At 44.8% G+C, this 25,065-nt stretch overlaps 1 protein-coding gene across 1 annotated transcript in view; it reads right to left on the reverse strand.

Moving 5' to 3' along the window:
• The window catches only part of unc13c (unc-13 homolog C (C. elegans)), a gene marked incomplete at both ends in the record, with an annotated part of 309,285 nt that extends 285,320 nt beyond the window's left edge, over nt 1–23,965 (reverse strand). The window contains 3 exons of the mRNA XM_083759363.1: nt 2,002–2,048; nt 4,172–4,194; nt 19,795–23,965. Of these exons, the coding sequence (XP_083615489.1) occupies nt 2,002–2,048; nt 4,172–4,194; nt 19,795–23,965 (4,241 nt within the window). The remainder of the gene's footprint in view (nt 1–2,001; nt 2,049–4,171; nt 4,195–19,794) is intronic.
• Between the last annotated feature and the right edge of the window lie 1,100 nt (nt 23,966–25,065).

The following is a 25,065-nucleotide window of genomic DNA, read 5'->3' on the forward strand; positions in this document are numbered from 1 at the left end:
CTCCGGCGTCCCCCCCCCCGTCCCCCCCTCCGAAGGAGGAGGAGGAGGAAGAGGGTGGCATCACCTTGGCATGTCACTCACTCAGCTCCCTCTAATGACCTCGACGTGACATCACAGGCAATCAGAGGCCGCTATAACACCCCCGCACGCAGATAATAATAATATAGCAGGTCCCACACCGACCACCTGGCACCGCCCCCCCCACCACCCCCCATCCTGCTACATCAGCGCAACGACCCGCGCAAGATTGGGATCGAGAAACCTTCCCATATCCTTGCCAAGCCGGGACTGCCCTTCGCCTCACCCACAGGGAACCACACACACACACACACACACACACACACACACGGCGTGATGCTGCAGACAGACACAGCCTGGCAAGGGGCGGGGCGGGCGCAGCGGAGGAGGAGAGCCAACGTACGGCTTCGTTGGCGTGGGGGGGAGAAGAACTGCAAACAGGAGGATTATTATACCTCCTGGGACTTTTACAGATGACTTCTCTTTCTCCTTATCTAATATGTACATATCTTTTTAGGCTAGGTTTGCATTTTGATTGCCTCTTTATTCACTTTGTTCCGTGCATTTTTTATCCTTGCAGAGGCTTTATTATGCCAAAGTGATAATCCATGGTTATAAACTTACAGATTTATCGCATAGCTTAACCCATTTTGCGCGGGAACCCCTTTTGGTGTTAGCACTATGTTATGCTTTAGCTATTGAAAAATAGCAGACCTACACGCTCGTAGCGCGCCACCGAGTGGCGCGCTACGAGCGTGTAGGTCTGCTATTTTTGAAAAATCGAAGAGCGACTGACATAGAAGACATTTTTAGAATCTGATCTAAGGTCAGAATGAAAACTGTCAGGATGTAGAAGACATTCTTAGAAACTGATCTCAGGTCAAAATGGGTTAAGTTCCAGTACATCGTCGCTGTCAGGCAGAGACTTCTTACCTCCGTAAATCACCGCGCTATACTTGATCATACCGCTGCATCAATGGAAAGTTGCAGATCTGCAATCTTCAAGTGCGAGGTGAAGCGACGCCTTTTGAGCTTGTACTGCTATACTCTTGCTACATTCGAAGTTTAATCCCGAAGAGAAACATCTTCCATCATGTGCCGCTTATACAATGACACAACCCTCGTTTGACACCATAACACGTACGAATGAAACATTATTCCCGATTACAGCCGGCAATTTTATACTACAGGAGCAGCGTGCCTGTAGCATCTCTGCTCCAGCACAGGTTGAACATGCGTGTATCTAGTTTGCGTCCGAGCATAGACATGATAACAGCATGGTAACAGCTACCGACACTGTCCCCCGAGATGCGAGGTTTAGTTACTCCGTGGCGGGGGAAAAAAAATAGCCTACAAGAGAATGACAGCTTGGCAAAGCGCGACAGAATGCAGCCTTGTAACTAACTTGTACGTTTTTTTTTTTTTTTGAAGAGGCACACTAATATTGTTTATGCCGTTTGCTTTGATTGAATCGATTGAACACGCGCTTTGATTTGGGTGTGTTCAAAATAAAGTGTTAGTGTCGATTATGGTGAATTCATCTAATTATAGTAAACTGATACTAGTATACTAAAATACGTTTTTACGCTACAATAATGTTTCGAGTTTACACATACAAATAAATTACACAAAAATCAACACAAACACTTAACACACCAAATCATATTACGGCGTATACATGTTCAATCAATTATTACATCAAAGCAAACGGCATAAACAATATTAGTTTGCCTCTTCTACAAAAATAAAAAATACAGTTCTCTTGTATCATACTGTACCGGCAGTGTCGGCAGGCCAATCAGAGGCAGGCGGGGCGTTACCATGTCTATGCTTGGACGCAGACTATATATACTTGTTGCACATTGGTGTGTGTGTGTGTGTGTGTGTGTGTGTGTGTGTGTGTGTGTGTGTGTGTGTGTGTGTGTGTGTGTGTGTGTGTGTGTGTGTGTGTGTGTGTGTGGGGGGGGGGGTAGTACCACTCACCCTCCTGTCTGTATGCCAAGTATTTTGGGATCCAGGACATTACGAGTCTGCAAAGAGAAAAGAGAGGTCGCACAGTGACACATACTGTAGGCTATACTGTACATATACATACAACAACACAGCGTGCCAGACAGTGCAAGTACAGTAAGACACTAAAGGGCAAAAGGACAAGCAGAACAGAAAGGTACGCTACGGTTGGGGAGGGAGGGGGTAACTTAACCCATTCTGACCTGAGATCAGATTCATACGAGGTTTCCGCCGGACACACACTGGTCTGATGAACCCATTCTGACCTGAGATCAGATTCTAAAAAATGTCAGTCGTTCTTCGATTTTTCAAAAAATAGCAGACCTACAAGCTCGTATCGCGCCACTCGGTGGCGCGATATGAGCTTGTAGATCTGCTATTTTTAAATAGCTAAAGCACGACATGATGCTAACACCAAAATGGGTGCCCGGTCAGAATGGGTTAAGAAAGATACAGTATAGTCCAGGGGCCCATCTTGTTACCACCTAAGGCGTAAATAATTCTGTCTCTGGTTTATATTTTGGTGTGATAACTCTTCCAATTCAGTATAGCTTAATGCCAGTTATCGCCAGTTATATATGTGACCACACCATAAGACATCCTATATTAGGCAACATTTTGTGTTAAACTAGGGGGTTTTCATGATTCTGAATCCATTCCAGGCATTCGTTTTGCACGCAGAAACACTCCTTGGCCTAAATGCGGCCATAGCCACTTGCCCAAATGTGCCCAAATGTGATGACCACCATCACATTTTGTGATGACGGCTATACGGCCGTTTTTAGGCCAAGTGTTTTCCGTGCAAAACTAATACTTGGAATGGATTCAGAACCATGAAACCCCCCCTAGTTTGACAATTCTAGTTTGACAATGCATTCTAAATTCATACATTTTGGACAGATTTGCCTTCATAGGTTGTGTCTATGGTGTGGTCACATATGACTGGCAATAACTGGCATTAAGCTACTGATTTGGAAGAGTTATCATACCAAAATATAAACTAGAGACATGTAAGGAATACATTATTTTTTTTTACATTTTACGTCACCTTAGGTGGTACCGATTCATGAAAATATCACTGTTGGGCCCCTGCACAATAGTAAAGCTATATGAGGTCTCTTTAGCTTACACGTGAGATAAACAGGCCAGAGAGCCCGTTCCACCGTGTGGATGCAATGTCACGGTGCCGGGGGGGTCACACTGGGCCTGATGTAATGTCACGGTGCCGGGGGGGTCACACTGGGCCTGTGAACACTCCCTCTTCCTCTGGGAAGAAGGTATAGGCGTGTTAACCGGAACCACTTTCAACCTGGTGACCCCATTTCTTTATTTCTTTATTTAATTTCCCTGAATTTCATTCAAATGCTATTAGAAATAGCTGGTATGCAAGTCCCAGCGTGCCGCGCTGCGCTGCACGGTAAGCTTGTAGATGGATAGGCTATTTCCGACACCGTCGGATGACCAGCGATAACATAAATAGGGGCTTAAGTGTTTAACCCATTCTGAACGGGCACCCATTTTGGTGTCAGCATCATGTTATGCTTTAGCTATTGAAAAATAGCAGATCTACAAGCTCATATCGCGCCACCGAGTGGCGCGATACGAGCTTGTAGGTCTGCTATTTTTGATGTGTATTCCTTAATGCAGTGGTTCTCAAAGTGGGCTGTTCAGATATAGAGTGTATATATATATATATATATATATATATATATATATATATATATAAATGTCTCTTCTGGGGTTCCCTGGCACAACAACATTTCAGATGGGGGTCTGTGGCCAATGACACATGCACAGACATGTCAGACATGTACACATGCACAATGTATACACAATAAGGCTATTGTATCACGGCCACTTACACAAATGGACATGCACGCACATTTACTACAAGCACAAACAATGCACATCACTTACAGCTCTACACACGCACATTTACTGTATATACACACATGCACATCGAAACACGGGCACACATGCACGTTGTGCAGTGCAGCGCGTATCCAGATGCTCTGATGCACACACACACACACACACACACACACACACACACACACACACACACACACACACACACACGGTTATAGGCAAATCAGTAATCACATGAGCATGGGGGATTCATGTAAAAACAATTATTGGAAACCTGAGAGTCCAAAGCACTGCTGTCTGAAAAGACAAGAAGGAGAGGATGGAGGAAGAGAGAGAGAGAGAGAGAGAGAGAGAGAGAGAGAGAGAGAGAGAGAGAGAGAGAGAGAGAGAGAGAGAGAGAGAGAGCGTTAGGAAAGGAAGGGCCTCAAATACAATAGCACTGGGGATTTCATGGTGTAAGGCAAACACTTGACTCTAATCTCTGGCAAAGTACAGTACAGTGCAGTGACACAATTTAGTTTTAATAACACAATTATGCAACCAAAAAAACAACACAGCCAATATGCACGTGCAGGGACGGATTAACCCCCCCAACGAGGGCCCCCGGGGCCAGTATTTTTTTAGGGGCCCCCATAGCTTGTGGGTGCGCACATTTTTGGGGGTTTTCCTTTTTTATCATCTTTTTTTTTACCTAAAATGAACACAATGAAGCCAATGAAGGTCCCCAGGAAGGTCCCCCTTTTCAGGGCCTCGAACACAGCACAGTCCAGTTTCCCCCAAGGGCCCCTGGGGGGAAACGGCCCCCACCGACCCAATGGCTAATTTGGCCCTGGACACGTGTCCCGAGGCACGAGGGCCACGAATAGATTCCTCAGTCAATGACTGGACTAAAGGAAGATCTGTGCCGCATACATAAAGCATAGGTCTAAATCAATAGAGTGGGAATGCTAAGCACCGCCATTGATCACCAACAGCACACATGGAGTCTGGACGCAGTGGACGGTCACATCAGCGTGAAGACATGGAGCATTAGGCAAGCTTATACGACTCTGCAGCGCCACAGTATAGCGGCTTTGCCTTTGAAGAGGCAACCTGGACAGGCGTGTTAAATAAGCCACATCACACAGGTGTAATTACCCGGCTATTGATCAGGGGATGATAAATGCTGGCCGGTGGAGACCGAACGGAACGGGCACCACACTGAAAATGGCTGTTCACAAAATACACAGCTTCCTTCCTTCCTTCCTTCCTTCCTTCCTTCCTTCCTTCCTTCCTTCGAGTGCTACACTGACAGACTGCACTGCCTCTCTTGGGATATTAAAACATGACTGATCCTAGCTGGCACTAATTGTTTGACGCTGCATTGTAAAATGAAAATGGCCGAGGGGAACAAAACAGCAGTTCTCAAACTCCTGTGAAAGGCTGGCTTTGTATTGCAGAAGACGTTTGGCACAAACCAACTGTTCACACTCCACAGACACACTTAAAAAAATAAGGAGAAAAGATAAGAAAGAAGATGCAGAGAGATATGTGGGGTGCAAAAAAGAGCACCCACAGATATCTCCCGCTAAGCCACTTACAGCACAGCCGGTATATACCACATACGCTCGAGCCATCTGTACAACCTAGCGGTAGACCGTAGCCACCCGCGGCTATACTGTATATACCGCACAAAGCGCACAGGGCGAGATACAGTACAGTATGTGCAGCTGATATAAAGGTCGTCTCAGAGTGGGGCATTAAATCTGCGGAATAAAGAAAATGTAATCGATTGGTAGAAGAAACTCGCGCGTGGTGTGTTGAGATAGCGGGCCGTGGTAGTAAATCCCCCCGCGGGTTTGGCTGTGGTGACACGCATGGTCACCCATAGCACATTGACCCCGGGCTCACTGGAGCGGCAAATCCTGCACATGGCTGATAGTGTAGCCAGGTATACCACTACTACACACTGCCACATCCAGCACAGAGACAGGCTGATAGTGTAGCCAGGTATACCACTACTACACACTGCCACATCCAGTCCACAGACAGGCTGGTAGTGTAGCCAGGTATACCACTACCACACTGCCACATCCAGCCCACAGACAGGCTGATAGTGTAGCCAGGTATACCACTACCACACTGCCACATCCAGCCCACAGACAGGCTGATAGTGTAGCCAGGTATACCACTACCACACTGCCACATCCAGCCCACAGACAGGCTGATAGTGTAGCCAGGTATACCACTACTACACACTGCCACATCCAGCCCACATACAGGCTGATAGTGTAGCCAGGTATACCACTACTACACACTGCCACATCCAGCACACAGACAGGCTGGTAGTGTAGCCAGGTATACCACTACCACACTGCCACATCCAGCCCACAGACAGGCTGATAGTGTAGCCAGGTATACCACTACTACACACTGCCACATCCAGCCCACATACAGGCTGATAGTGTAGCCAGGTATACCACTACTACACACTGCCACATCCAGCCAACAGACCGGCTGATAGTGTAGCCAGGTATACCACTACCACACCGCCACATCCAGCCCACAGACAGTAAAAATCCACAGTCTCCATTTAACTCGCCGTTGCAATATCAAAATCGTTACAAAGAATCAATATGAAGTGCATGGGCGATATGAAATCAATATCACTGTTATTTCAAACATGCATGTGTCTCACACGATTATAAGAATATATATAGCTAAAATAGACAATATATGTGAGACAAAAAACATTATTAAAAACTGGCTCTCGATAAATTGATAACCTATACATGAGCAAGATTAAGTCGGTTGCCGGTTTAAAATATTGCCGGTTTAAAGTATGTATATATATATATATATATATATATATATACATATATATACATATATATATAGTGAGTGCAGCAGAGAAGAAAAGCAAAAGAAAACAGGCTCACTAAAGCAGGGGTTCTTATAACGTTTTTTGGCCCCGGAGATGCTTTGGCCATGTTGTCTCGTGACACCACACCATTTTGGTATAAAAGAATAAATCACAACAATTCACTGGTTTAAAAAAAAAAACTCTCCCAAAAGCTTTTTGGGAGAGTGGATAGCAGGCCACGATCCCCTGTGGAGTCTCCAGTTTTGCAAAGTCTTGCTCCTGAACTGAAATATTCAGCATGCCCAAGGAAAACGTTTAGGCCTGGCCCGGGCATCAGCTGTGAAAGGATTTGCCATTTACTTTGAATTTCAACTTGGTAAAAAAAAAATGCTATCCTCCCTCAGAAGAAATGAATTGAGTTGTGTGAGTATAGTGCTATTAATAAAATGGCACTGCTGTGCACGGAACCTTGCTCTGCTGAATAAAACAACAGCACACAGTACAGATATAAACCCACAGACTCTTAGAGCCTTTCCCCTACCGGCTACCACACACACACGCGGGGAGGTTTGTCGTCATCCACATCTACCCTACCCTCCTTCCCTTGTGCCTATTCTTCTGACTGTGACTAAACAATTGTGGCTGAGGCAAGCTGATGTCAGACGGCTTACTTAGTTCGATTTCACAAAAGAGGAACACCCTCTGGGCATGTACCAGGAATAGAAACATAACACTCTGCATCCCTGCACAAACCAAGCTAGGTTACACTGTAATGTGACACGGATAATCAAATCAACTCCAATGTAATCTCTTTATTATTGTCTGTGTTTTATTCCTGAGTGAAATGGCCGCACCCTCGTAGCCACGATGTGTTAAAAAGAGACCAACGTTTCGACCTGTAAGGTCTTTGTCAGGGAATGACACAGCCAGGAAACAACCTCACGTTTATGGGAGGAACGGTATAGCTACAGTTGGTCCATCGAAAAATGTGTGTATTCTCTGTGTTCATCTCAAGGCGTGGGTTTGTCCAGAAATTGGGTTCAAATATACAATGTCCGTCTATTTGCCAGAGAATCACTGCGTTTACTTATTCATATCCATACTAATAAATATGTCCCTTCAAAACTTCACACATAGCTAATATATTTGCTAAATAGTTACTGTATCGATTTCAAATCATTGAATCGTATCCTATCGCCATACAGAACCAATATCTGTCACGGTGTGGACACTGAGGTATAGGACTCAAATGCAGAACGACCAGGCCAGGCAGAGAAGTGAATGTTCAAGAGGTTTTAATCTCAGAGAAATCACAAGGAACAATGACTACGAAATAACTACGACTTACTATAGGACTAAGAACACACACAAGGTACTGAACACAGCATATGCGACGACGAACTGACAAGGAGCTCAAAACACCGGGGGCATAAATATAGACAAGACTAACTACACGCAGGTGAACTGAAAACACACAATCAACACTGGGATAGGCTAACAGGCAAACAGAACACAGGTGGCTGGGGTTACACTAATACAGGGGGGTGAGACAAGGCAGGAGACAGCAAACAAGGCAGACAGGAAATCACAGAACACTACTACAAAATAAGGTACAGAACACAAATACAAGTAATAAGTCCCAAAACACAGACAAAGTCCAAGGGCAGAGGAGCGTACCGTGACAATATCGTCCATGTGTCTTATTGTCAACCATGTAACGTGATACGTATCGTATCGCTGTTAAAATGTACACACTTGCCCTCGATATGCACGTTCACGCGCGGCTGCGCCATATTAAGTGCCGTCAGAAACCAAGCAGCCTTGAGTGGAAGTGGCTTATAAAGCCCTCAAGAGCGAGTCTGTGCCGATCTAGACTCGATTGCCTTGTGCAGCCCTGATCTATGTCCGCATGGAAACCGCGACGTACAAATGTAAGTACCACCGCAAATAATTGATAAATAAACTGCTCCTAAACAATCTTCATCTGATGCAGAATAGACAACGCTCCATCTGATGTTCACAAGGGCTCTCTATTTACCCCACCGTGAAAAACTATAAATTAAACCACACAAACAAAACAACTTTTAACACAATGATTTATAAACACCATGGATGTATATGAAATTTTGACAGTCACAATGTAATTCATTTTAAATGTCCATATTAATGAAATCCACATGTCACACAAACATATACACGATGCAATGCAATTTAACTGTACAAACTAAATAACAGGTAACACAATGGCGTGATGGTAACCATGGCAACGCATGGTGTCTGTTTCCTGTTTCTGCACAAGGAGGGCAAGTGCATTTCCAAACTGTTTTTCATACCCAGCACCCTAATCAACGGAACTTGATTCAGCTGGAGGGGCACTTCCTGACGAGGGAACCTCCCGAGAGCACTTCAGGTCAAGGGACTGGTTTGAAAAAGGGGGCTAGTATGTAGTATGTGAACCAAAACACCACACAAATCACATGTTCAGTGGCGAACCAGCACCACACAGGCTGTAAACTCCAAAAATGCTTCACAAGAATGACGTTGGTATAAAAATCACACCCGTGTGAAGTGAGGGGAACTCTTCTACATCATCATCACACATCATCTCATCCTGGCCAATCACAATTTGCGTCCTCACATTTGTCTTCAATGTTTTTGTTTACACACTTTTGCCTTCAATGTTTGTGTCTGGTCATAGGAGGGGCTATAGCGCCCCCAAATGAGATAAGCTGAATCTACTAAAAAGCATGGCTTCCAAAGCATCTTAGACTTCATGTGTCCAGTCTATGACGTCAGTCCAGCTTTTGCGAGATTATAGCTGACAGACGGACCTTGCCTCCTATACTCAAGAACAAAGAAATAAACGGCAAAACATAACTATCACCTTCCTCAGAGTCCTTCTAATTCTGCTGTGCCTCCATCCGAGTTCCACATTGACTACCTCACAGAGTTCTGGTCCACTGGCAACTGAACATTACATTACATTATACACCAAATTACCACGAAAAAAAACAAGAATATAGAGGGCAAAGCGCAGCGCATCGGCAGACGGCACAAACATGTGTCATGGCGTCTGCTGTCAGATAGGTAGAATGTATATAATTCACATTTTTTAATATGTTATTTGGATGACCCTAAGGATCATATAAAACCTTGGATTATTACTATTGCAATTTATTTTGGGTCATGCCCCTTTTTTAGCTTAGATTGACTGGCCTATACTGTATCCCGCATCAACGAGATTTGATTAATAAGCATTAAGATTATATATATACATTGCCCTAAAATATTGTCTATCCATTCATGAATCCACTTGCTGACCGGCTGTCAGCATTGAGCGAATTATTTTATAGGGGGATGTATGTGACCATATGGCAATATTGGAAAAACTCCCTAAATGTGTTTTTAAGCCATTTAGGCCTGACGTAGAAAAAAAAAATAGCTGAAAGAATATATATTCAAAGATTTGTGCCGCATTTTTACGATTTTTCAAAAATAGCAGAACTACAAGCTCGTAGCGCACCACCACTCACTTGTAGATCTGCTATTTTTCAATAGCTAAAGTATAACATAATGCTTTAAAACACTGAAAGGGGTTGTTGAGACTATGGTGCAGTGGTTTGGTGCTGTGACATCAATATACAGCAGTGATTCCCAACCACTGTGGATCAGAGCCCATTTTGGAAATCGTGAAAGCATTAAAAAAGCACTTAAAGTGCATTATACGCCCAAACTTTAAGTAAAGTGTCACCCAGTTGGCTATTAAATGATATACTGTATATAGTTAGAAGGCTATTGTCTATTTTGATTCCATGGCTATAATAACCCAGATGATGATGATGATGCTGAGGGGAAACTCAAATGTGTCTATTCCTCCTGTATAGTGGTATTGATCAAACCTGCTAAGGTCGTCGTGGCAGCCAACAAAAGGTTGACAGAGAAGCGGCATTCATGTTTTTTTTGTGAACGCAGACGCCTTTGTCAAGATCGCTACACACACACAGGCCTCTCAGTCACCCCCGGGTTCTGGCCTGTCATATCGTTTACAGTCATATCAGGAGGACCGTCAGATCATATGAGATATCTGCCTAGGGTTTAGACACTGACTTGTGAACGGAGGTGGTGGAAGAGCTATGCTCACAAGTGTCAATACTGAATCTGCGGCCAGAATGGAGATAATCTTGTGAATAGCTACTATATACCCCGCTGTGCCATCCACGAGATTACGAGACTTTATTAAATATAAGTATAGCCGTTGTGTGTTTATGTTTACGTCTGAGTCAGAGTGACGGGTCCGCAGTTCGCCCGCCCGCCCGCCCGCCGGTGCTCCCATTAGACAATTTTAACCCATTCTGACCTGAGATCAGATTCATACGAGGTTTCCACTGGACAACACACTGGTCTGATTAACCCATTCTGACCTGAGATCAGATTCTAAAAATGTCAGTCGTTCTTTGATTTTTCAAAAATAGCAGACCTACAAGCTCGTGGCGCGCTATGAGCTTGTAGATCTGCTATTTTTCAATAGCTAAATCATAACATGATGCTGACACCAAAATGGGTTCCCGCACAAAATGGGTTAAAAGGGGGCGAGGTCGCAAGCACACATCCGCCTGGGTGATGGCAGACTGCTGGCCGCCCGTATATGGAGTGTGTCTTGAGTGTACAGGGTTTGATGAGGTCAGATCAACATTATGGTATATGTAGAACAGAACAGGTCAGCTCCATATATGGAGGTCGGATGAGGTCAGAGGCAGTGAGTGGAATGAATTCTGTATTATTGGCCATATATGGAGCGTGTCACAAGTCCTGACTGACGGACGGACTGACTGGTTTTGCAGGTGTTCATAGTGAACTGTGCCCCACCGTTATACAAGACTGTGTGAAGTGAGGGGCGCTCTTATCATCTCACAGCATCAATTACAACATTTAAGTTGTTTAAGCAATGGGTGCTAATGTTTGTTTTAGTCCTCAAAAGTCCACAAAAATGTATCTTTATTGTCTATGGCGTTTTCTTAAACAAGCTGAAAGACAAACATCAATGAATCATCCAAAATGTGCAAAGTAACTAGTAACTAAAGCTGTCAAATAGTGGGGCAAAAGAAAGTACAATATTAGTAGAAGTATAATGTCTCAAAAAAACCCAAAAAAACAATACTCAAGAAAAGCAAACAACTGACAAGCCTCTAGATTCTTCCATCCTGCATCTTTCTAAACAGCAGGAGGCAACATCAGGACAGCAGACATCGAAGACGTTTATTTGATGGTTTTATTTCCTGCCACATAATTACAATTTATGAACCATATGTCCTTTTGTTTGCTCATGAAAGGCTAGAGACAATAATGATGTATCACTTAAAAGTGATGGTTAAGGTTAGAGAGAGCTATATATCCCTTGTTTATTTCATCAGCTCACATTCCTCGAGGTGAGTCCTGCATTGTCATTGTGCCGATAGCACAAGTCTAGGTGTTCAAGATCACACAAAAACTATCATTTGAACACCGGGTCTCAGGATGTCCTCTCCCTTTAACGGGTCTCACAATCATAGTGGAGATTCTCCGATGGAAAGCACTTAAGCTCATTGCATTATGTAACAGCCTTGGCAAGGCTCCACGAAAGGCATAATTATGTGAAACTGGCTGTTTTTTTTTGTTTTTTTTGCTTTTGTTTTTTTGAGTGGATGTCACTGGAGGGGTACGGCTCACTGAGAGAGAGAGAGAGAACTGAAGAGAGAGAGAACTGAAGCCGACACCATCCAGGGGACAATATTCACAGCAGAAAAGGAATTGTCCCAGAAAACCAGACAGGATAGCCAGGGGTATAATCAGCGTTTTGTTTGTTCTTATATAGATTACATTGGATGGCCATGTCTCTTCCATCAGCTTTGGACTGTGCCGCGGAGACTTTATCCAATGCCAGAAGCAGTCAGTCAGTGGCGATCACAGGAAACCTCTCGACTAGAACGACGACCACAACAGATCTGTATCTTTCATTGCCATATACTCCCAGATATGGCACAGTAAGCATAATAATAATAATACTAATAATAAAAAAAGGGTCTGCCTCCATTGGATTCCCCCAGGAGCAAAGCATAGCACAACTTCACAAGCAGGCAGACCTCTATAAATATTCTAAGTAAGGCTGACCTGGTTACACAGTATGCCTTTGGGAGTGTTGAATTAGCATCTGAATACAGACTTGTGCTTGCTCTGTGCCGAGTGAAGACAGGCCCCTGACGGAGTCACAAGCACTGCCGAGACTCCCCGAATAACCTGGTGGACCGTGCCTCGGTCCCCGGAAATGGCCACACACAAGCACAGGGAATAGGCTACTAGTAGAGCGAGAGAGAGAGAGAGAGAGTGTGTGAGAGAGAGTGTGTGAGTGAGAGAGAGAGAGAGAGAGAGAGAGAGATCTCCACTCTGACTTGAGTGTCCTATAAATTAGACATGCCGCGCTGTCATCAACCTAGAAGAGAGGGGCAGGGAGCATTGCCCTCGCACCCAAATCTTATCCGGGCAGACAGCTATAAATGTACCAAAATAGCACTTAGCGTTGACGTATGTATCTGAGAAACGGATCACAGCTGACCCGTGAGAACATTTTGTCACATAATGGGTCAGGCTGGAATTCTAAAGCGAGTGCTTTCACTTCCGATGCCCAAGAAACGCCCCGAGACAAGCCCGGAGTCGACCCGACGCCTTTCCTAGGCCTATGCCATATATTCCAATCGCGTGAATAATGTATTCTCACAGCATGTGTCGAGATTCCGTGATGACATTTGTCATTGTATACCTGTGACAAAGAATGGCGGTCCTTCACTGTAAAATGCAATATAAATGCAATCCATTATGTGCCCAGTTACGTGTTCTCCTTACCCAGGACCTCATTAAGGTGTGTCCTTTCATGCCACTGAACAACAGAAGCCAAATGCCATGTATGATTTATACAGTATGGTCATGTGATCTCACTACTGGTCGTAGATCAATGAAAGCCCCCCGGCCTCCGGTATCGTTTTTCACAATTTCCAGCTCTTTTGTGTTTAGCTGAGGCATCATTCATTTCAGAGGCATTATAGAGGTTAGTATTACTAGTTCGCTTTCCTAATTATACAGAGTTTTGAGTGTTACATTCAAAACTTTAAGACAAACTTTAAACGGTATATGTGACAAATACCATCCTCAATTATCACGCCCACTGTATTTACCAACAGTGAGGATCAAAGCTGCTATAGTCTACCTGGCGGACATACAGTACCGTACCCAGATGGCCTCTGATTGGCCATTTCTGATTCACAGTCAGCTGTTCGCCTCATTTAACCCATTCTGACCTGAGATCAGATTCATACGAGGTTTACGCTGGACACACACTGGTCTGATTGACCCATTCTGACCTGAGATCAGATTCTAAAAATGTCAGTCGTTCTTCGACTATTCAAAAATAGCAGACCTACAAGCTCGTATCGCGCCACTCGGTGGCGCGATATGAGCTTGTAGATCTGCTATTTTTCAATAGCTAAAGCATAACATGATGCTAACACCAAAATGGGTGCCCGTTCAGAATGGGTTAAAATAACTGTGTTTGAAAAATAAACAAATCATCCAGGCCGTTTCACTCTACGAAGAATCAACTGACCGCGAGAAAACGTTGCTGCTGCCGAATTAGTTAAATTTTCCGCTAGAAACAGGCCGTATCAAATATGAGTTACTAACTGTCGTAAACGATACAGAGACACCTCCCTGACGATATCGCAGAGATGGTGTGTTTATTTTTGGACCACAATTCTTATATGAGACGATTGTTAGATAAGACCCTGTTATTCTCCACAGAGAAATTACTGGGGATGGGATGAGCGAGTGACGTCAGGACTTCGGCACTAGAGCACCGAAGTCCTGACGTAACTCGCTCATCCCCTCGATTCCCCTGGTTCACGGAAATAATTTTTCTATGGAGAATAACATGGGCTCATCTTAAAATCATTTCATAATAAGCATTGTGGTCCAAAAATAAACAAGCTGTCTTTACGTTGTTGTCAGGGAGGTGTCTCTGTATCGTTTATGACAGTCAGTCACTCATATATGATACCGATACAGACATAAGACCGATACTGTTTCTAGCAAAAATGTAACTAATTCAGTAGCAGTAACAATAGCGTTCTCTCAGTCAGTTGATTCCTCATATCCATATGAATGAAGCGGCCGGGGTGACATGCTTTTTTTTTTCAAAACACTTATATGAGGCGATCTAAAATCCACCTATTGGGATTATAATGCAAATAAAAGGTACATGAACCCGTGGATTTGTTAACCTGACGCTGCCAGATCCAAGAAGCTTGCTACACAAATTTGTTACACAGCTTATTGGGATCTGGGATCTCGGAAGCAAATTCGATGACGGGGCTGTTCCTTTTTTTCAAGATACTTGGTAGATGATTGGATGGGACCGTCTGTCTATCACCGTGTGGGCGTGCAAACACAACCAATCATATTGACGTGTCTATATAGCTTCACATCCGGTTTCGCACATATCCCGCCCTTAGCTCACGCTGATTGGTTCGAACCACGGAGCGGTTCGGTGTTAGCTCAACTGCCTGAGAGATAGATCCCAGATGGTTGCTGTGTTGGGGAACATGGTTACCCAATACCGCCCCCATCTGGCAGAGTCAGGTTTTGTGCCCTCTACCTATATTGACGTCAGACTTCGGTGCTCTATGTCTGAATCAGGGGGGCAGTCAGCCAGATATTTCGTGAAGCCTCATTTGAAATCGGTAGTTCATATAATGGCCTGTTGTGGCGCTGGACTGGACCCAAAAAGCCCCATAGCTCCATAGAGGCCCATGTATTTTGGCCCAACTTCACCTAGACTGTATTACCTTAATAAACATGGTCATGAATACTTTCTTCTTCCAGTCACTAGTTTAAAGTCTCATTTCTAATGTCATAATATTCTTTTTGGAAAATTATGGTCCCATTAATTAAAAAAATGACCATAAAGTCGCGTATGTTCTGAGGGGCGTGGCTACCGTTACAGTCTATGATCGGGATTCCCCACCCACTCGAGTCAAAATAAAAACCAACGGAGAAGAAGGGGGGAAGTCCCGCCTCGTTGTCTGGGCAGCCAATGACCAGCTGGTATACAAAACGGAGCCAGCCAATGGCCAGCTGGTACCAAAGATGGCGACTTACATCAGGAATTAGCATATTATTACAGGCTTCATTTTACGTTCATGTTAGACCCGGGGAACGCTTTGTCCATATTTTTTACAGTCTATGGTCTGAATGCTATTAGCATACTGTAGGTGACCAGTCCCTTATGGAAGGACACTCAACATACAAACCTATACCTAACATGTGAAACAAGATGTTTCTGTAACTACAGACCTATACAATCCTCCCTTCATGGGTAGAAGGCAAGCGTTGAAAGAGTTGCCTTCCAAAACTTGACTAACTTTTTAACCTGAAATGATTACTGTAATGTTCCAATCTGGATCTTCCCCACATTACAGCACAAAGTATGCCCTTAGTAAATTATCTAACTGGGTTATGTGCTGGGTTCTACACTGATCACACAGAACAATATTGTGGTATTTTGCAAAATACCACAGAATCATAATTATGTTCTGGTATTTTGCTGGGATGTGTTGTTGCCAATGTCAACAAAATAATCCCTGTGATAAAGATACGATTTGAACCAAATGAGGACCAGTTTCCAGTCTGTCCAGCAATATTGTTCTGTGTGATCAGTGTAGAACCCAGCACATAACCCAGTTAGATAATACCATTTTTATTTTCTTTCTTTATTATGAAAGCAGATTAATAGAAGAGGTCCAACTGAACCATATCTGCTTTCATAATAAAGAAAAAAATAAATGGTATCACTATAAATATGCAGATATTTGCATAGCTCTGTCACAGAATGATTATGGTCACCTAGATTGTTGTGTGCACTGAACATATTCAAAGACTAAACAAATACACTAAATAATAACACTAAGAAATGTGTTTTTGGTGCCAAAACAAGAAAGGCTGAAAGACAAAGTTATTGCCCATTTTGACTGAGACTAAAGGGCAAGCCAATAATGTTCATCTATCTAATTGTGGATTCAGTCAGATCGTGGGCAAATATTCATATACACATAAAGTTAAGTGCCCAACAGTAAACCACATCTCTTCAGGTTTATTGCTGTATTATACTTTGTCATAAGACAGTGTTGCGTACTATCACACTAAAGCATTTGTGAGATTGTAGATCAGCTATTTTTGGAGTGGGACACTATCATGCAGGCCTGCCACAATTATTACATAATCGCCCAATCACAATTATTTGAAAGGACGGAGTGCAAAACATACTCTCTCCCCATGCCTTCGGCCTGGTGGAGACAATAATCACAATTATTGTGCATATTTTGTTGTATTGTTTCCACGATGAAAACTTTTCATATACATTTTCAAAAATGTCCTCCCACCCAAAAAAGCCAATCTACAAGCTGCTGTGTGCTTGTGTGAAATGATGAGTGAAATGTTTGTTTGCAAAGCCTAAAAGCAAAACAGAAATGTAATATGTTATGTATTTATATGTTCCAATGTTCAATGCAAAAAACACATTTAAATCGTTAAGCACACTTATTAGTTTGACAATTTAATCAAGTAAATTGTCATGATTGTGACAGCTAGCCCTATATAGTCATATGATGGAGTACGAATTAAGCATTAGCGTGCCGTGCACCACATTTGGCCTGAGAGTTGTTGAAATTCTTGCTTAGAGGTTTGCTCTCTATAGGTTAATTGGTTTTGTTCCCTTGGATAGTCCGGCCCATAATCTATCACATTAGTGTGTTGCTTTACCTGCAGGTGCACTTTTTGTAATATCTGTATACACATACTACCTCACCTGAAAATGCCCAGGCTTACAGTAGCTGTGAGCTGTTCCACTTGTAGGTCAACGGCCTATTTCATTTTAAATAAGAGAGGAAATTCCCTGGCTGGGACCCACCATTACTAGTACGTTTTTATTCCACATGAAAGCGTTTTCTGCCTCAAGGAGTCAGTGCATCCAATTTTGTTCAAACACATCTCACTCTGAGCCATGGCACAAATACTACAGAGACACTAGAGTATTTATTATATTGTCTTCTCGGGCACAAAACATTTCCGGATGGGGGTCCACGGCCAAAATGCATATCAATTTGGTCCTTGACACTGAAAGGTTTGAGAACCACTGGTTTAAAAGCCATGTGCACAGTATGTGATTATATGGCCATTGTCGCTGTTGGGTGGAATATCCTTCTAAGTCCAAATCCATATACTTTTCAGGAGATGGATCAATGTTGATATAATATGTGTTCATAAAAACCTCCACAGAGTTACACTTTCACTTCAACAATGTCAAAAATAGCCGATCTAAGCACACAATACAATATGTCACAATAAATGATGTGTTGTGAACTTTGTGTTTGTGTGAGTCTTGTACGACAAAGAACTGCAGGGTATTTCATTTTCTAATGAACAACAAATTGAAATATGGAGATAAAAAAGGTCTCTGCCCGACAGCGACAATATAACATTGGATATTAAATTGTTCATACCTTGAACTGAACTTGAACTGTGCTGCATTTTTATTTCATTCTAAAGAATTGATGGCAGTTTTAGGGACAATGGTTGCAGTGGCATCTATCTATAAAATGCACCAAGTCTCTGTCTGTCTGTCTGTCAAATTTGACACATTCGACCACAGGGAGAGCAGTGCCCGGTGTCGAGTCGGTCGGACTCACGGTTGTCCAGAACCGCCCCAAAAAGGCCTCTGCCCGGGTTCTCGACAGGGCCCCTGCCCAGGGTCCATATATGGAGTTGGCCTGCAGCTAGCCTGTTCTGACATCATTCTGCAATCTGCATAGACTCCATATTTGGGCATGCCTGACAAAGAACTCCACATGGCCATAAAAGTGACACAGACATACAGTAATAACTGGGTGGGGAATACATTTCAAACGTGCATCGTTCCAAGTAGGCCAGTGCCCAACAGGCACCGCTCTAGAGGCTCTGCCCCTGCCCAAACTCTGGACATGGCCCAAATTAGCCTATTGATTACACCTGATCACCCCTAGATCTCCATATATGGACCTGGCCACACAATTATGTGCATAGATCCACATTTGGGCATGCCTGATAAAGAACTCCATATATGGGTATAAAAGGGACACAGACGGGCACCGCACTAGTTTTATTTTATATCAGATCACAACCTCTACAAAGCTCCAACCTGCTACAATGTAACGGAATGTGAGTACAATAACCTTGACTTTAACCATTGCGGCTACCTCAACCGATGGCATGGCGCCATCTGGTGGCTAAACGTCATGGTCCTGTTGCTATTGAAATGGAATAGACAACACATTAAAGTCTAGTTGAATGGGAAGTAATTGTGCGGTGCATGGAGCTTCAGTCCTGAGGGTCATCTTAAGATGTAAATATTGGTTTTCTACTCGCGAGGTCGGATTACAGTTTTATTAAGCTGTAAACATAGTCCTTTATCTCAATATGAGCCCCTAATGATGCTTTAGATCGTGTGCCGTGTGCATGTACGAGGATTTTGGATATTCGATCATGTCACAACATGGGTGCCACCGGAGGCTAGCCACGGATGCTAATAACGAACGGTAAATAAAGTCCTATAAATTCTGAATTAAATGCCATTAAAGAAACCCGATATTTCCTGGGATTGGCACACGAGGGTGCAAGCAATAAACCTGAGAAATCGTGGGTTCAGCATAGATTGGGTTAACACCCCGAACGCCCGGGGTTATTTCATCCATTACATCATAGCGCCCAGCGATTTATAGCAGCGAAGCACATTTAGCTTGATGTAGCCAAATCATTCTCGATGCGATCGACAACAACGGGAGGTATGATTAATTCTAACACGACTAGCGACGGGACCGCGATGGGCAGTCATAAGCAAACTATGCCACAGATGCAGGTGCTGCATAAACAATGCCTTACATCAGAAATGCATGTAATAAAACTACAGTGATAACGAGGGAATAAAAAAAGTGTCCTACCCCCTGCCAGGATCTGCTGCTCCAGTTCTGTCATCTGTTTCCTGTAGGCCCTCAGTGCCGCCTCCTTGAACGTTGGTCGGATCCGCTTCTTGGGCGGCTCCTCGGCGGGCGTCTCCTCCGGGACGTTTTTGTTGTTCTTGTCCTCGACCTGCTGCTGTTCCTCCACCTTCTCAGTTGGAGGAACGTCAGCAGGCACCACCTCGGCGGTGGTCTCCTCCGGTAACTCCTCGACGTCCTCCAGCTCCTCGTCGGGGTCGTCCATGCCCTCTGTGATGTCCTCGTCTGGGTCTTCCACGTCCACGTACTCCACCATGGCGTCGTACTCGGCCGTGTCTTCGGTGTTCTGGTTCTCGTAGTCCTCGTTGTACTCTTCCTCGTACTGCGGATCCAGGCTGAAGTCGTACTCCGGAACGGGTTCCTCGGCGGCGGGCGCCTCGAATTCGAAATCCTCCTCTGTGTCGAAGTCCCGAGAAGTCTCGTTGTTGGCCGGAGAGGTGCCAGGTATGTCGTCTGGTATGTCATCGTCCAGCACAGCCTCCTCTGTGTCTTCTGTCTCGCTGGCATTAGTTTTGTTTTCCAGGTTAGCCAGTACCTGTTCCATCACTTCAACATAGTCCGTCTCATCATCTCCTGGCTGTTCCTTAGCTTCTGCTACGGTTTCTTTGTTCTCTTTTTCCGCCTTGGGCTCTGTGTAGACTTCTGAGTCGACGGTCGTGCTGAGCTCACTGGCATTAGAGGTGGACATGGTGCGGAAGCGTCCCATGAAGGAAGGCGTTGTATTGGGTGGAGTTGTATTGGGTGGAGTTGTATTGGGTGGCTCTTTAGTGGGTGTTGGGGCGACCGGATCGGACTTCCATACAACCGCCATAGCTGACTTTGCCCTTTGTAGTGTGGACCCAAAGCCAAACCCAAAGGACTTCTCACTGAGATCTATGCTGAGCCTGCTGCCCAGCCAGGTCTTGGGCACTTCCTCTACCTTTTCCGTCCGGATTTCACTCTGACTGCGATACATGGTTGCAGACTTAGTCTGGGTCTGATGGAAGCTATGATTGACATCGAGTTCAGGGAATTTCTCCTTGGGAAGTGTTTTAGAGCCTTCCTTCTGGGCTCCTTTAGGTACCTCTTTAGCTACTTTAGGGGCTTCCTTACATGCCACTTTAGGAGTGTCTTTAGGTGCTACCATAGGAGCCTCTGTAGGGGTTACCTGCGTAGCCTCTGTGGGTGCAACATAAGGGGGTTCAATAGGGGCCACAGAAGAATCATCAACAGAGTGTACTTTAGGAGTCTCGTTAGAGGCTACTTTTGGGACCTCCTTAGGTGCCTCTTTAGGGGTCACAGCGGTCACTGCGGGCTCTTTTGCAACAGCCTTTAGGCCTTCCTTAGGAACAACTTGAACAGGCTCTTTATTAATAAATTTAGGGGATTCTTTAGGGGATTCTTTAGGCGTTATAGCAGGGGTTATAGCTGGGGTTATAGCAGGGGTTATAGCAGGGGTTATAGCCGGTGTTATAGCCGGGGTTATAGCAGGACTCTCTACTGGGGTTATCTTAGGGCTCTCCTTGGGTGACTCTTTAGGACTTGCTTTGGGAGTCACAATTGGGCTATCTTTAGGGGCCACTTTAGAGGTCACTTTCGTGGGCTCTTTAGCCGGGGCTTTAGAAGTCACTCTAACCGGCTCTTTAGGAGTGGCATTTGTAGCTTCATTAGTTGTGACTTTAGGACTCTCTTTAGGTATAACTTTTGAAGATTCTCTAAGTGCTACTTTAGGAAGCTCTTTTACTGAATCTTTAGGGGATGCTTTTGAGGAAACTTTAGGTGCAGCCCTGGCTGACACCTTAGGAGTTTCCTTAAGTGATACTTTAGGAATCTCCTCTTTAGGAGCCACTTTAGTAGATGCTTTATGGGAAACTCTGGAGGACGATTTAGAGGTTTCTTTAGATGTCACTTTAGTGCTTTCTTTAGTGGTACATTTTGAGCTCTCTTTAGAATGACGCTTAGACGTTTTGTGGACAACCTCCCTCTCTGCAATTGGAGGTATGATGTGGGTAGTGATAGGCGGTAGGACAGTGTCTCTGTCAAGCATCATAAAGTCTTCATCCCCTTCAAATTGCAAGTCAACCTCCTGGCACTTAGTGATGTTCTCTGGGAAACCAGGTATGGTTGAGGGGTCAAAGGGGCTGCTGACCTCTATAGAGGCCTCCAGTCCAGAGTCGGCGCCTTGCTCCAGATGATGCCAGTCTTTCCAGGGAGAAAGGTCAGCCTGCAAAGACAGCTGAGAGCCACTGTAGTGACTTCTGTCCCCAGACATGCAAACCAAGCCATTGCTCACCCCACTGTCGATAGTCTCAGTGGTCTCCATCTCGTTATGCTCCGTGTACGGCGGGTTCTCCTGGCTGAGCGGGGGCTCAGCGTACCAAGAGGACGCCATGTCCTCTTGTTTCCTCTGCCACAGCTCCTGATCCGAGGAGGAGATGAGGTTGCAGCCGTTTGACCGCGTGAAGTACTGGCTCTCTGTGAACTCTTCGGAGTACGACTGGCAGAGTTTTGAGCAGTCCGATTCGGAGCGGCTGAGTTTAGGGGTTGAAAAGTCACTGGAAAGCCAGCCAGGGGTCAAGTCAGAGTAGTACGCTTTTCCTTGTTTCTCGGCGTCATCATAAGTGTCATCAGCATAGTGAACAGAGCCCGAGTACCCTGCTTCGTCACTTCGCCTATGCTCATGGGACCTCCTCTTCTCCGATTTGCTTCTGTGAACAGGCTTTGAACTCACCATTGCATATTTATTCCTACTCAACTCATCTAGTTCTTTATCGCTGTCCATTGAGTCCCAGTCATCGCTCTCACAGACCTTGTCCTTCCCTGAGGCCTTCATGTCCATGCTTTCGTAAGTTTGTGAGGAGGACATTGCTTTGTCTTTTCTCTCTTTTCCCTCATGGGTTAAACTATCAGTGGAGACAGTTATACCTGTCCCTTTAAGTTTATAGCATTTTTTCAAGACAACGTCCCTTTCTTGGGTGGTTGCAAATATAACAATAATAGGGCGAGGTTTTGCATTGGAACATTCTCTTTGTTGTCCTAACCTATGTGCTAACTCGATTTTAATAGTCTTATGTGCATCGACAAAACCCATTTTATCTTTCATAATTCTATATATAACGCTCTCCGTTTTCTCTGGCCTTTCCTCGGGAACGTTGAGGAACCTCAGAGTCGAGTTGTTGGACTGGTGGCTGATCTGTTTAATGTAGTCATGGATGTCACGCGTTTCCCTCCTGGACTGGACAAATCCCGTGCGGAGTTGCTCAATCTCACTCTGCACGACCTCCACGCTGCTCGATATCTCATCGATGGAGCTCTTAAGTGCATTGACGTGGCCACGGAGCTCGGTCAGCTCCGTCTCTATCTGACTGATCCCCTGCAGCTCCTTGAAGATCATCTCCATGACGTCCTGGGTCTGCGTGATGCATCCCGTGGAGGAGGAGCCGGGCTCCAGGGTGGAGCTCTTCTGTTGCCTCCCGGCGCGGTCCAGGGACTTGCTCCGCATGCCCAGCGTCTTCCTCCAGTTGCTCACCTCGGAGTCCGAGGAGACGCACTCCTGGCTCTTCTTCCATTTCCGCAGCTTGCGGAGGGCGCCCAGCCGGAGCGTGTGCAGGCTGGAGCGCTCCACCCGCTCGCCTTCGGAGCTGCCGTCGGAAGGAGCCAGGCTGATGAGGCTCTTCCTGTTCCGTCTCACTGGCATCGTGTGAGATTTGTGTTCATCCAGTCTACGGACAGGCTTAGTGTCACTCAGGGAGTCAGTGTAGTTGCTGACAATATAAAGATCCTCCGGACATAAACTTTCATTATTGTTTGAAAGGAGAATGTTTTTGGGGAGTCCGTTGGCTATCGCTACGCGATAGCTGAACGTGGGCGAGAGCGATGGAGAGTCGGTCTTGCCGTCGTCTTCCTCGAGTGATATGTTACGTGCCGAAGAGCATTTGGAGATCTTTTTAACAGTGGTCTTCAGCGTGGTGGATACGTTTGGAATTATGTGGGCTTGCAAATCGATGGTCAATTTAGGCTCTTTTTTTTCGCTACTTGCTTTCTTCTTTATGGGGTTCGCCAATTTCTTTGTAAACATTCCTTTGCAAATCTTTTCAATGTAAGATGATATGGTTTGGATGAGGGCAGAAACCATATGGAGGGCAATCCTGTACCGTTGTCTATGTCGTCCAGTGAAGCTAAGGTTGGCTTGGCTATAAGGTTGGTGAATTGGGGACAGTCGACCTGTACTTGTTGAATCTCAGCTCAGATGGACTGAAACCTCATTTCTGGTGTAGACTCACAGACACTCTTAAATCCAGTGGACCTCCAAGAGATACGGTGCATTGCTCTGTAAGAAAAGAGAAACAAAAGGGAAATATTTGCATTAAACACAATTCCCTCTTGCTCAAGAAAAAGAAAAAAAAACAAATCACAAACTAGACATGCACTATAATCATTCAGCAGCCATCAGTGAGTGCAATGAAACAGTATTACATCTAAAGCATGCGTTATGGCTGCAGTTTCACAAAGGGTATAATCCACAAAGCCTTCTAATGCGCCTATTTGAGGGACTGATGAAAATACTCTGCACGCAAAGCCCACACATTGTCTTTACAGCTGGCATCGCCCATAAACTCTTAAATGCCACAGAATGCTACAGAGCATCATGGCACCCCATTAGGGCCTTTGGTAGAGAGAGAGAGAGAGAGAGAGAGAGAGAGAGAGAGAGAGAGAGAGAGAGAGAGAGAGAGAGAGAGAGAGAGAGAGAGAGAGAGAGAGGAGGCAGTGTCTGTACATGTGTGTATATCTGCATGTGTCTGACAGCCCCAATAGAGCCACTGGTCTCAATGACATAACCAGTTTCTACAGCAGGAAATGGCCAATTATTCTAATCACTCCACTACTCCAGTTCACTGTTAAACACAGTCCCTACACACAAACCACAGGCTGAGCCAGTCGTTCCCAACCTTGGGTCCTATGGGTCCCCCTTAATCTAAAGGGGTGATAAGGGCCTGCGCATGTTTGGAAATGAAAACCTGTTTGGGTCATTATAATGTAAAGAGACGTCGAAAACAGAAGGTCACAACTATTTGTCAAGGGACCTCTGACCTTTGGATTTCCCAATATAGTGAAAATAATAGATCTGCCAGCTGTGCCACTATGCTCTTCTGCATTGTGTGTGCATGCATGTGTGTGCCTGCGTGCATGTGTGTGGCTGCGTGTGTGCATGCGTGCGTGCGTGCGTGCGTGTGT

Source organism: Protomyctophum parallelum (assembly GCF_964188405.1).
Source record: "Protomyctophum parallelum genome assembly, chromosome: 2".
Lineage (NCBI taxonomy): Eukaryota > Metazoa > Chordata > Actinopteri > Myctophiformes > Myctophidae > Protomyctophum > Protomyctophum parallelum.